Raw genomic sequence first — 15,123 nt, forward strand, 5'->3', positions numbered from 1 at the left:
GTTCTTAAACCATTTCTTCAAAAAAAATGTAAAAACTATCATAGCACACATATGAATGACAAGAACACTGCAGTATTATGTCAGTCACTCTGTGTTTCTAAAAAAAGTAATAATAAATACTGGTCTTAAAATACTCACCAAAAACCACGGCAAATAAAATTCATAGCAAATTGCATTTACTGTCTTTCTGAGTATTCAAATGACTAAATTCATATTACTGACAAGAAATTAGAAAACTTTGCTGATTCATTTGATCTTCTAGAGTACACTATGTGAGGGTGAGAGGAATCAATTTTATGCTGATGAGCATTGCTATTTTATTCTATTTCAGCTGAATTCCCTATTACCTTAAAATACAATGAGTAGGATAAAATTACCAATAGCATATTCATATTTCTTCTTGATTACTATAGCTGAAACATGTTTAAATTGTCAGGGTGTGAGTCATTACCATTACAACACAGCTGTGGCTGTTCATAGGCTGTGTACCCTAAACTCAAAACAAACATAAGACAAAACACATTAGCGTAAGCATCATTAATACTTTTTATGTTTTGGATAAAAGTCAATGCATCTATAATAGATGAAAAATTGTGCACACAGCTCATTCTTTCACACCTCTTATACTGCAAGAGCATACTTGCATCTAAGCTCTTTTCTGCCAATCTTGATTGTGGGGAAGTTTCAACAATGTGCCTGTCAGTAAAAAGGAAACTCATTCACCATAGGAACATATCAGCTTTGAAATCAAATCAAAGTTGCAGACAAGGTTACAGATAAATGATCAGAGAAATCTAGTCAGGGTTTACGTGATCATATTATGCATTGTTAAAGAAAAGGGAACCAGGGAAAGGTGTGATTTTTACTAATAATTACAATATCTTCAATTTTACACAAAGAAAATGTGAGGTGTGGAAAAAAATACAATATCTTTGAAGAATTAAGTGCTGGAAGTAAAACATAAAAATAGTACATAAATAAAGAAATAAAGCAAGTAGTTGCTCCATTTTCATTTGCTTAACAGACACAAGAAAACTGAAATGGTTACCGCAGGCTAAAGCCTCTGGTGTACACTGTCTTACCTCACTGAACAGGTCCCTAAACAAGTTCTGTTGTTAAAAAAAAAGTTTTTGGAGTTCTCAAAGTGCTAAGCATACGTACAAGTACATATCCCATTAGTTACAGTCTCGAGGGTGTTCATAGGTCATTGCAGAAGAATCTGCGAGGGTTATGCCAACTAGGTCATAGCCATCTGGCAGATCTGTTAAAGCAAATACTTTATATTGTACTCCAGAGTAATTTCTTTATTAGTTGAGAGAAAGTAAAGAAAATTAAAGGTCTGATAAGAAACTTTTCAAACCATTATGTTGCATATGTAAACAGCACGATTTGTCCCAAAGTCCATTTCTGACTATTAAATTTTATTATGTGATTTGCTGTCATTCATGCTTTTGGTACGCTTTGTGAGAGAAGCCTAATAGCAGAAATCTTTCTTGCACCGACCAGAAAAACTATATTTAAAAATTCTCATGTATTAAGATTATTCATAGCAGTGAACTTAGAAATAATCTTTCTGCATATCCTAAATCACACACTTTTAGAGACGGAAATCTATTTCTGAAGTCCTGACAATTCATATTTGGTTCTTTGCCTAGAAAACAATTCAATTTCAATCAAGATTTGTTCCTACAATGATCAATTAAGCAGGAATTTGTCTACAGAGAGCTAAAAAAATATATGAAATCAGAAACCTAAGGAATAGAAAATTATTATTTTTTTTCTTGCTTTTTATTTTTCTGGGCAAAAATATATAAATATGGTAAAATAATATTTTGATTATTCTCAAAAAGGACTGGTTTCACAAAAACAGGTATCTAGGAAAAAAAGGCTTTAAGATAAATGTTTTACTTGAATTAAAGAAGTTTTAAGAAGTAAAAAAAAAAAGAAAAAAAAGACAATATCAAAATCAGCAGCTGTAAGACATGACCAAACATACAGTACATTTAGTGGGAAATAATAAATAGATAGATAGCTAGATAGCTAGATAGATAGATAGATACAGGAATGAAAATTCAAACAATGTTGATTTTCCTCTGTGTATTCAAAAGAAAACTGCAGTGAACCTTTACGTAAAATGGAAAAGATACACTATTAGATTTGTTTGGTGCTGCAGAAAAGTTCAAAAACAATACAAAACAAAACAAAAACAAAAACAAACAAACAAAACAAACAAACTAACAAACAAAAAAAAACTAGCCAAAAAAACAAGATTGCTTGCAATAAAATAACACATAACACATAAGAAGTTTCTAGTAAGTGCTTCAGGGTAAAAAACGTGCTTCAAAGTAAGCCTACTTATAATGCAAAGAAAAAATTTCTATCATCTGCATCCTTTAAGGAAGCAGTAGTGGGGCAAAGCCAAAAAAGATCACGAGAGAAAGAAAGTAAAATTAAATGAATGTATATGTATGGAGAGAGAGAGAGGGAGAGAGAAGCAAATCTAAAGCCTATTTATTTGGATTTTAAAAGAAGTCATCAAATAATCACAACACTAAGCCATCCTGATTATTATTAACATTATTAGTATAATTAGAAAAACAAGCATGGTAAAATAGCATGCATTTAGAAGTTTGATAAAATATTAAGAGGCAAAATGTGGAAGCAGCACTGAACAGAGGCAAAACCTATTTAATTAATAATATTTTTAAAGCTTCATATATGCTGTTATCTTTTACATTTATTGACATCTTAAAATACTAGAGAATACGAGAAAATTGTATTTAGAACTACAAGCCACATTATCAAAGGTGCTGAAAGATGAAAATGACTGCACAAACTCAAGCAATATGGATATTAAATAATGTAGAACTTTCAAAGTCTTTACAGATGCTTAGGCATTTTTGTAGGCCACTGTGTTCATTTAGAGAACGATATTTTCAGTATCTGAGCATAATCTCTGTCTTGAGTCTTGCAATATCCCAAATACATGTCGAGCATATTTATACAAGGGAGTGTGTGACAAGCATTTGCTGATGTCAACAAAAGAGTTATTAGCAACGGTTGCTCAGATAAAAAGGAAAAACAAAAGAAAAAAAAAAACAACTCACATAAGACTAAACTATGCACCCATGCACCTTCATAGACTTTGTGAGATCCTTATGTAGTGTTCTGGTGAGCAAACGCTAGGCATGACAGAGTGATCCACTGAAGGAATCCAGTACAGAGGGAGTAAGACATGAAAGAGTAGTAGGCTTCCTCTTATATCTCATTCATCCACACCCAGTGCACATCTCATTTTCTAGTCCACATATTTGCTAGCTGTCTCCCTTCCAAATATTGTTTAAGAAGCTTTGCTGATGTTTCCTCAGCTTTTGCTCCTTCTTGAGTGCAACTTTAATAAAACAGGAGATAATGAAAAACATCTGGATAGCACCTTCTGTAGAAATACAAGCAAAGAGACTGTGAAAAAACTTGGCAGTAACAATAGTTGCAAGGAACAGTGAGACGTGAGACTAGAGGAAAAGAAATATGGCTTGAACATGCCTCAGTGTTTAGTGTGAAAACAGTAAAAACAACCAAAAAACAAGTGGAAAAAAAAAAAGTTAATTACAATGAAGAAAAAACTTACATATTCAATCCATATACCGTGTTTTTATTGTGGAAATAAGACTGAAGGTATTATGGACAATCACCTCACAATAAAACTAAATAATAAAAAGAACAGGGTAATTTAAAATATTTTTTTTTCTTTTTTTCTTTTCCATTTTTTTCTTCTTTATTTCATATTACTAATTTATTTGTATTCAATTGTTTCTTCAATCTGTTTTTATTAAAATGTTACTACTAGACTGCCCTACTAAGCTGCTTTCTTCTGTACAATGCTTGTGACATTTCCTTTGACTTAAATACACTCTGAGGTAATTGTTAGTGCCAAAGCATAATAAATATTCTATATGAATGGTTTTAGGTGCCATCATAATAAACAACTGATGCACTCCAACTCCCAAGGGACACACACTACTCATCAGTTACTACTCAGACTCTTGTATCTATTCTCTAAAGGCAGCACAAGATCCATTATTAAAGTAGAAAGAGTACTGATGAGAAAAGCATCTCAAATCAGCAGGAACATAAAGGTACCAGTGAGATACATTAACAGTGGAAGTACATTATGCCTGGAAGCACGGTATTTTGGAATTTGGCACTTTAGATGGCTTAATATAGATTAAATCAAGCATGGTAATACTGAAAATGTTAAACACTCTATATTGCCAGTGAGGACAAAACTTCAGTTTGTGTAACATTTTTCCCTCAGTGAAATTTAAATATGCAAAACACTTCTGGTATTTTACATTTAATACCGAAAATGGAGAGTCAGTGGCATTCACTGACAAAAAAAAAAACAAAACAAAACAAAAAACACCTGACTAAGTAGAGGTTATAAATAAGGAAGATAAAATGATTTTAAGTAAGAATATTTCTACTAACTAACCATAACCTAGGAGACCAAACGTTTCTGCCATTCAAAGCTTTGTAAGAATTTCAACTCAATAGAATAATTTTGCTATTTGGTAACAAATGCATGCATCCTCATCATGTTTTTCATATAAAATTTATTATTTAATAAAAATGAAGTATGTTGTTGTAAATTTGTCTGAGTGCATATTTTGTTTGGGTAGGTTTTATTCCATAAATGAATTCCAGACCACAAAAATAGAACCAACAGTCCAAGCGTTGCTAATTTATAGATCTGCAAATGTGGACAGAATCCCTTTCTATCTGCTAAAGGGCATAAAGGAGAACCTGCATGTTTTTCTACTGTGTTCACCAGCATCATTTGTGAGGCTCTCAAAAAATGTGTGCTGGTAACCCGTGCTCCCTCTGCTGGCAGAATGAAGCAAGAATAGCAAGTCAAAGCAGAACCATTGGGGCAGTCTTGTCAATGCAGCATTATTGCTAAAAAATTTATAGCTGTATCAATATAATATAACTAAATATACCATATAAAAGATAATTTGATTCTAATTTATTTGTAAGAGAATTAAATGTATATATTTGGATTGTGATTTAATTTGTCCTATTGCACATTTACTAAATCAAACAACGTATCTGTGATTTCCAGCTATAATGGCTTGTAAACATTACAAGTGATTAATCGTATAGTTACTTGAGTTGCCACAAAGTAATTTCTCTCCATTAGATTAAATTTGTCACACCCCATCAATTAAAAATCCATTTAACACCAATCCAGCAACAATAAGCATTTTGGAACGAGACGTCAGAAATTCTATTTGTGACTAAAATTCCCTATGTACAGTGATAGAAAGTTGGCTTAGCATTGAAAATAAAATTGTTCTTCACAAGTTTGCCTACAGCATGAACTTTAGAAGATAATTTTTCCTGTATCATAACATTTCTATAATGGATTTTTAACACAACAGCACCAACAGATAACAGATTAGCATTAGTTAATTTTCATGGTTTTGTATAATTCCTTATTGTTTATCATTTTGTGTACCAGAAGCGACCTCCACATTAAAAAAGCCATAATTCCTAAGAAAATAATTATAGCCGTATTCTCTCAGATAATATCACAAATGAAATGAGCTCTTTTTTTTTTTTTTTTTTTGGACAAAAGCTAATACACAAACATCACAAATGTGAACATATTTAATTGTAATTGTCTGTCATTCTGAGAATATTAAGTTTATCTGGAATCATAAGTGCAAAATGCATTTACAGTGTGAAGACTTGATTGCTGGAGGTCTTTCACTTTAGAAAGGATGACAACCTGAAGGACTGCACAATGAGCTATCATGTTTAGGAAATGTTTTTCACTTGCAAACAATTCTGCCAAGAGCTCTGAGAAGCAAATGATAGACATTTACATTAAAAAGAAAAAATAAAATAAAACCTGTTGACTTATTTTGTAGATATATAAATAATTATAGAGCAGAAAAATGTTTGGTTTACACACTACCTATGTCTATAACATCATTGTTTTTTTTTTTGTTTTTTTTTTCTTTCTATGTTTCCAGTCTACCTTTGAACATTTGGTGAAAGCATGCTTTTCTTGGAAAATCAGCCCAAACCTCTATTATCTCTGAAGTTTGTAACAGATCTAATCCCTGCAAGACAGAAAAGGGACAATTTTTTTTAGCATTTCCATAGATGCAGAATGATTCATGAGCCTTGCAAATAAGTTGAGCTATGCAGAAAATGTTGGTTTTGTCTGAAGCTGCAATTAATGCTACAAGGGAAATTGAACAAAATCTAAAGAAAAAGATACAAATAACTTTCAAAAATTGAGCAGATTTATGCAAAACAAACAAACAAACAAAAAAAACCCTGAAGACTAATAACATCAGAAAGCCTTAATTTTTCTAGTGCATTCTATGGGCAGAATGAAATCAAAGCTAATTGAAATAGTATGATCTAGAAGCTACTAAAATCAGAGTATGTTTAATGCAATTAACTAACAAGACATCTGCCAGGACCCACTAGAACAGAGAGCCTCAGTTTTAGACGGTGTCAGGTTGATTTGTGTTTTGAAAGAAAGCAAGAAGATGCAAAGTGAGAAGCAGCAGCATATATAGGAGTGTTTTGAAGGAATGTAGAGGAAAATGTGTTTTGTTTGTTTGTTTGTTTTTTAAAAGAAACGAGGAAAGAACCACCCTGCAGAGACTAGTGAGAGTAAATGAACAGAATGAAGTAAAATTGCAAGTCTGATCTCTCATGACCCACATGACTGAAGTCTGTATCTTTTGCGTCACTGTGCCAAATGGCACAGCCTCTGCAACTACAAAGACACTGTACTTTGACTAAAATGATAACATCAACTTGTCTTTGTGAAAAAAACATTAATTTGTATAATTTTAAGAACACTCCCTCCATTCTAGCAGGTTTGTCAGTACAAAGTAGTGATGATACTCTAGGAAACTGTGCCAAAAATCCTGTTCAGATTAGGTAACGCCATGCTAAATACCGAGATTTCTCTCTAGGTTTTGTTGCCATATCAGTTCCTGAAAAGGCCATTTGGGTACAATCCTGTAAAGTGCCTGTGGAATGGGCAACTCTTGGAGGGAAGAACTGCATTCTGAAATCAACAACTAAATCTGAGTTTAGCTCTAAGGATTTAAGAACTTTATTTCATCTAGATTAGAGTCCTGTTCTTCAGTGTCAGAAGGTATTTGCGACTGTTAAAAGCAAGAATGTAAAATAAAGGCCTGGATTACCCACAGATTTATCCTAGTAGGCAGAGGGTAGTGAGACATATGCCTTCTTCTTTCTCACAGATGCTGCGATATTTCTGGATTAGGAGGAGGGGACATATTGGACCCTAACATTGAAACAATTGGCTTGAGGTGCTTTGACACAACAGGGACTTTATCTTTTACAATGGTGAGCTATTTTCTCTCTGCTGTTAAAGTTTGTATTTCTATTTAGCTGGGATTATACATAGTAATTCTGGCAATATGATTTCATATTGTAATTTTTATCTGTCATTAATCCCTCTCACTTCCGATAGCTATATAAGTATTTTACAAAAGAATATGTCTTTTTCCTTACAATGTTTAGGGTATCTCAAACAATTTCTGAGTAACAGGGCAATTTTGATACTCAATATGTATCTTTCAAAAGAAGGCAAAGAACTAACTGAAGGGCAGAATTTAAAAATAAATCAATATTGACAGAATGTGGCAATCTTGAAACTGAGAATAAATTGTTGTTATATTGTGTTTTGGTAGAAAAACATTATTTGTAATGTGGAAGTGTTCAAACATTATCATTTGTTCAAGAAAACACCTCCTACATATGCTTTTTTAAATATTTAATCTCCTATGCTTTAAACTGAACCCAGAACAGACAACAGAGGTAAAACTGTACCTATCTATAGTTCTTATAGAACTAATAGAAAGTTCTAAAATTATAGGCATGTAAACCGTAGACACCAGATTCTGGATTTCTTCAAAAGATTTACATAAAATCTAAATTTAATTTCTTAAGTAGCTACTCATTTATGAAATACGTGGAAAAAAAACACAAAAAGACTAAATTTTTTATATTATGTGATAAACACCAAATAAATATCTACTGAAACTGTGAACTACATATATCCTAGGAAGGTAAAGATTACAGAAATTCAAGCGTATTTGGAAAATAAATGTTGCTAAATTTGCTATTATCACCTACGAATAAATCAACAAAGATAATATGTATTAAACGTTATGTTACTATTTTTACTCATGGATTCTTATTCCTCATAATAATAAAGAAGCTACTGAGTAGTTGGCTTTTTTGTTTTGTACCATCAAATAGTTGTCAAAATTAGACTCATCTTGTTTCTTTTTACTATCTTTCTCTTTCTCTTTCCCTCCTCCCAATAAGGAAGTCAATTTTACGAACAGATTTTTATCAATTTAATTTTATCAGTATGATTTTTGTAAAATACTTTTTCCAAACTAAACAGATGATGCAATTAAACTGAAATGATGTAGAGAAGGCTGCAAATACTCAGCTATATATGAAGCAGACAAGGTGGCACAGCATGCAAACTAGAAAATCCACCAAACACATCTCTTCTTTAACTGTTTTGTTCAAGTTTCTTTATTACTTAGTGGACTAGAGACAGAAAATAAAGTTGTAAGTGCCCTTCCTTCACACTACTGCTCAGAGGATAAATACTGTTGACCCACACTAAACATACCATTAATCCCAGACAATTTTCTCAATGTCCTAGTCTAATAGAAAAATTACACCTTATTCATTCAGCCTTAATATGTATCATTGCCTACCCCCTTTTGTTGTCACTTCAGCTGTTTATAGGGATGTAAATGAAATAGAAGATCACAGAGTATTTTTAATGAGAAGACCTCAGAAGATATTAAATACTTAATTAATTAATTCCTAACAGATATGGTGGTTTACTAGCTAATCACTGTAAAATGAACCCTCTTCCTATACATCAAAGTAAATACGTTTAGTATTGATCATGCATAGAAAACAAAATATATATATATTTTTAAATTTTCTGTTTTTATCTGAAGAGAGTAGGTTTTAAAGAACAACAGCAACAAAAAAAAAGTATGTTTTTTTTTTATCTTGACATTAATACAAGTCAATTTTTGCATGAAAGAAATCCAAATTAAAGGTATTTTCTATTTACTTTTTCCTATATTTTTTTTCCAGTTATGATAGGAGTTAGCAATCTCCTTCAGCATCCACAGATTCAAATGATAAAGGCCAGGGATTAAGCACAGCCGATTAACAGTCTGTGTCCTCTTCAATCTAGCATTTCCACTGTAGATAAACCCATATTCAGACTGAAGTTATAATAAACAGACTGTCCTCAATATCATTTCCCTAGATGACCTCCTCTAAACTGACATTCAAGTATTCTTGTGGAAAATTACTGTTGATCATAACTGAAAAAGTAGAGAATACAACATACATCCCCACAGAAGTGATATTATTTATTCAGATGACCTAGCTAAATGTTTGGACAATTATTTGGATAGAATAATAATTTTACTGTAAGTTATTTTGTTTCAGTTCTGAGCAATTTCTAATGATTATAGATTTGACAAAGGACTTAATTTTTTAATGTCTATTGCTTATAATTATCTTTAAAATAACTGCATTTTAATTTATACTTATTATTAGGAAATAAATGTATCTTGGTAGATTACAACAGTAAAAATTCTTTCCCTTTCCACACAGGAAAATAAACATTGAAATTCTCAGAATATACTGGAATATAAGTGTCATGCTACAGAAAATGTCAGCATAACCAATTTGCCCAGTGAACAGCTGTGACAAAATGAAGTACTATATGGTCAGTGCTGACAGAGTAGCCTGTTATATATATGTTTTGATTTCTGCTGCAAATTATGTTTTTGCCTAACATTATATATATATATATATATAATCTAAAAACAAAGACTCTCAAAGACTTTTGTTTTGTTTTGTTTTCAGTCACATTTTTATACGGAAATTCTGACATAATATTCAGATACTGACATTTGACATCCAGAATCTCGTGGATAAAACAAACAAACAAACAAATAAATAAAAAGCAATTACTGATAAAGACATAGAATGCTTAGTGGACATTTAAATTTCTTTACCTAGATGCTCCAGGTATTTTAAGAATCTATGGAATTTTGTATCAGTGTGTTTCTTTAATCTGGATCATTAGTATTTGAAACAATTTAATTAAAAAAATAATAATAATCTTATCTACACAGTTAAAGGGTCTGGATTCAACTCCTATTTCCTCTAGTTTATATTGGTGGAATTCCAGTGAAGCAATTCTGAAATCAGATGAATGAATGAGTGCATTTATTCATCAGTTCTTCATTCAGAGCACGTGATTAAAATTTGGTTCCCTTTGACAGCTCAAACAATAAGAAACAGGCTATACTATACAGTGGCAAACAAAAAACAAAAACAAGCAAATGCTTTGATTAGTAATTTAATAGAACTGCTTTGAAGTAAACACTGCATGTGACCACAATTCATCCATTACAGCTGAGCATCAATTCTTTTTACTGAAGCTTTTTTTTTTTTAAGACAATAAAACAATTCAGATTAAGTTTAATAGCCAGAACAATACTTTCATATGGATGTATGGATGATTACATGCACCTTTTCTTGTAGATGCAAGACTGCTTCAAAACTCTGTAGTAAATCTGTAGTTGAGAAAGAGCTCAAAAAATGAATTTAACTCACTTACTTTGAGATCTCACTTCAAAAACTAACTTTGTGGTCTATGCCTGTAAGAACTTATCTCAACCAACTAAAACTCACAGAATAGTGTGTTTAATCAGACTGTATGGACTACAGCTTAAGGCTACTTATGTTTAGCGTGAGTTGGAGACACACTAACTTGTATGTTAGGATTTGTAGTTCAGTTCTTCTTAATCATCTTTGTGAGCAGAAGGTTGCATATTTTCCACACCAAAAGAGTTTCAGTGAATTATATTTAACTAGGGATAAGATTTACAACTTGCAATTAAAACATCATGTATTCCATATATTCATTTTTAACTATCTTGTTCTCAGTAGTAGCCTGTTAAATATGCTTGTCATATTGCACAGGAACAATCTTGCCTTCAGCTCATCACTGACACCAAACCTAATCTGTCATTACTCAGTTATATTTTCTTTTTTCTTTTTTTTTTCTTTTTTTTTTTTTGAGAAGTTATATAAAGGAAAATTGATTACCTTTACATGCTATTTTTTTAAACAGAAAAAAAAATCTAAAATGGGGAGGAGGGGCTAAATGGACATAAAGTTGTAAAAGCATACAATTACATTTATCAGTCCTTTTTATTTAGAAGCTAATAGGAAACCTCATTTACTGTTACACACAGCACAAGGAATTTTATAGGCTGTTTGTCATTCAACACACAGTATTTTATTATTCTTCCCCTAGAAATTTGCATAGGTTTTTCAATTTCTAATTTTCTGTCTTCCTTAATTATTGGGAGAAATTTCTTACTACTGTATTGGACAAACATGTGGTTTTATTTACACTGGATTTTAAAATGATACTGTGTCAGCTGAGCTGATATTCCTTCAGTAAGAACAAATAAAATATTAATCTGAAATATTTTCTTAGAACAAATCATCACAGTAACCCACTAAAGGCTACAGGACAAAATCCAAAATATAAAGAGACTTCAGAGTGACCCGTCTTTGGAAATGCCCAAAGAGTGAAATGAAACTCTAATGGTGAAAGAACTTGAAAGAGTGTCTCTTTCAAGTATTTATGTATACTCGTGTACACACCCACACCCGCATGCACACAGAGCTCCATACCACACATTTCCTCTCTGAGAACTTTCATTTAAGCAGCTTCACAGTATTGTAGCAGAGCTCACAGTATTCCCAAACTTTTCCCATTTATTTTTAGATTCCAAGTCTTTTTTCATCAGCTTCTGAGAACAAGAAAAGAAGGTGGTATACTTACTGCTGGCAAACAGCTTGAAAATTCTGAGCAAAGAAGCCAATCAAGGCAGAAGGATGAAAATAAAGTACAGAATTTGCATATTTAGAGTATGGTTACTGACAAATAACAATGCATTCGTTATGCAAATCAAACCCTCAGCTAAAGTGAGGGGATTTGCATATCTGTGAGAAATCTGCCATGTTACACATCAGTAACTTCATTTTAAGTGGCTGAAAGAACTAGCTCTTAGCAGAATATTAAATATAACTGCCAATAGATTTTGTTTTTATTTTAGTTGTGATATAGAATAAACGTTAATCATTAGAGGCCTGATGAAAGATGATTCTGGTTTTTTTGGTTTGTTTTTTTTTTTTTTTTGTAAGAAGCAGTACCATTCGGATGCTAAAACACTGCAATTTTTAAGACTGAGATCACGAAAACATTCAAAGACTGTGCGTTGCTATTTGTGTTCATCTTTTAGTGGATGAAGGTGATTTAAAGTAACCCTCTTGAGTGAGGAATGCAGAAAACATGTAAGTTTAAGGCTGTTCAGTTCTGTGTAATAAAACTGTGCTTACTTAGTTTTACATTTAATGAGTGAAGAAAAATACGTTGGATTGAAAAGTTTCACAGGTGAAAATCCTAGGCTGAAATAATACAAAATTTTCTATCATCTACTAAAATAATGAAGAGTTAACTGTAGGCATATTGATACTAAAATAAAACTAAGGGGAAAAAAAAAGGAATGTTCTGCTTTAAAATGAGTATACTACAGCATTTTTATCATTAATGCAATGAAAAACAAAATGTTACTTCTGACTAATGTTTATTTTCCCTTTCTTCTCTTGTGAATGACGATTAGCTGTAGTTAGGATGTAAGCTTACACACCCTGCCCGCTACCTGTAGATGAAATTGTGATGTTACACAGATCGATCAAAGTGAATTCATGCAAACTTGTTCAATCTACAAATTATTCCTTTTGATGAGTATTCAAAGACATGATCCATTTCCACAGATAAAAATGGAAGAAACTGTGCAAGATGCTTTAAAGATCTTGCTACTTATCCCATGCAGAACTGGTAAGTGAGCTACAGCACCATCCTTAGAGTACTTACCATCTTCTGTGGGCACATAGATATTCAAATACAGGCAGTCTTCATTTTGATCTTGAACATATGTCACCACAGTATCCAGATTGGCTGTAAACCAGACTGGCAGCATGTCGTTGAGCAATGACCTCTCATCCAGGTACTGTGGGCAGACAGCAGCAAATTGTGTGGCGTTACGGACACCTGTCCAAGATGATGGTGGCTCTGGGGGCTGAAATCGCCTTTCCCCAGTTGGAGGAGAGGCATAAGGAACACCCAGATACTGTTCCACTGGACCAAGGATTTCATTGGGCAAAGGTGTTCTTAAACCACGTATTTTGCCATAATTTGTGGTAACCACTGGGTATTGTGCTTGGCCATCAATAAGAGTAAATCTTATAGCCAGTGCAGTTATCCATAGGAGGAAGTTGGAATTCAGCATGACATACACTGGAGTGAAGATCAAAGGCAGCCATAGGAGTCCCATTGGTTTCGACATTATTTAAATCAACATCAGCAGGACTCTTATTTTTCCCACAAGCAGTAGAAAAATGAGTCAAATAAAATGAAAATTATTAATAAAATAAAAAACTATTCAAAAATAGCATAACCTTTCTCAGGCAGCGAAAAACCAAAATTTGATGTGTGACTTAGTTGATTGGCTATAGACAAATTCCAGAGTCAGAAGAAATCAGGGAGTGTTTGTCCCCAAGGCCCATCCCAGTCTTGAGTGTCGGCTTAATCCTGACAATACACAGCACGTCCCAGCCAATAGAGTGAGAAAAGAACCACAGTTACTCCACTTCCCCAGGAAAATGACTCCCTCCAGTGAAGTCCAGTCCACTCAGCCTGTAGTCAAGAGAAAGCAAACAATTAAAATCAACGGATACGTTAATACTGATGTACATCTATACAAAAGGAACAAATAAATTCATACTATACTATCCCACCAAAACCAATACATCTTTCATGAACTCTAGCCACTATGCTTAGCTATGTGTTTCTGAAAATACATAAGGTAAGAAAACTGAAAATAGAAGGCATGAATTTGTGCAGGGCTAGAAAACAAACCAAACACTTTGGTTATGTATGTTTTCACACCAAATTCTACATTTAAGTGCCAGTTCCAGGGTATTTTCTGCCCTAAATAAAAGCATCTCCTTTTTAATCAGATTGGCAGTAAAGTAGCAGACGCTCATTAGATGTTTTGGTGCACTGAATAATCTCTTTGTTATGACATGACTTCCATGTGGTATCTTCCGCAAGTATGCATAATGTGTAATCCAACTTACCTCCATGTAATTCAGACATTCTAATGAATGTAACAGAATTACCTTAATTCAAAGAAAATGTGACAATACCATTAATTAAAATTACATACTAAATATTGGTTTTCACATCTGCTTTATTTATTTTATATCTGACAAAACTGAACGCTAACAACTGAAAAAAGTGTGATACAATCTCTCAGAAATCAGATCTTGACCTACACACTTGTAGCTATGTAAGTTTACTATGCTCCCTTATCTTTAGACAGAAGGAAACATAAATTCCGATATTTTTTAATGAAATATGTCACATACCTTTGTGCTAACCATTGCAAGGGGTGTAAGTTACATGTAAACTACATTTACATTCTTCTCTCTATGCAAATAAATTGAGTTCCTTTTAATCAATTTTTCTACTCAAAAACAGACAATTTCAGACTTTGAAAAATCCTTATTACAAGAATCTAGCACTTTACATTTAATGGGATGAATACAAAATAAAAGATAAATCATTTATATATTTGGAAAATCGGGTTCTGTACCAAGACTCTGTGTCATGAAGATATAAAATCACCTTTCAAAAGCAGAAAAATCCAACGTCAGTAGTTAAAACAGTGATTTCAAATTATAAACAAACAAACAAGAGATATCTAAGAATTATCTATGTTGACACTTTAGGACAAAATAAGCATCTGAAAAAAAAAAAATTGTTCTTTTAAAACCCGACATTATTCTTTAATGACTGTTTCAGATTTTATATCATAAAATACTTATGAAATACCTGAACACCAGAGAAATATTAGGTACATATTT

At 32.5% G+C, this 15,123-nt stretch overlaps 1 protein-coding gene across 3 annotated transcripts in view; it reads right to left on the reverse strand.

The window, feature by feature from the left end:
- NLGN4X (neuroligin 4 X-linked) overlaps positions 1–13,541 on the reverse strand; it is a gene marked incomplete at both ends in the record, with an annotated part of 108,367 nt that extends 94,826 nt beyond the window's left edge. For 2 of the 3 annotated variants that reach the window (XM_079538779.1, XM_079538778.1), the window contains one exon: positions 13,070–13,541. In XM_079538779.1, the coding sequence (XP_079394905.1) occupies positions 13,070–13,541 (472 nt within the window). Of the gene's footprint in view, positions 1–13,015 lie in introns of all 3 variants that reach the window. The other variant, XM_079538780.1, reaches the window with a different exon arrangement.
- Positions 13,542–15,123: the final 1,582 nt, after the last annotated feature.

This window comes from Tetrao urogallus, assembly GCF_951394365.1.
Source record: "Tetrao urogallus genome assembly, chromosome: 1".
Taxonomy (NCBI): Eukaryota; Metazoa; Chordata; class Aves; order Galliformes; family Phasianidae; genus Tetrao; species Tetrao urogallus.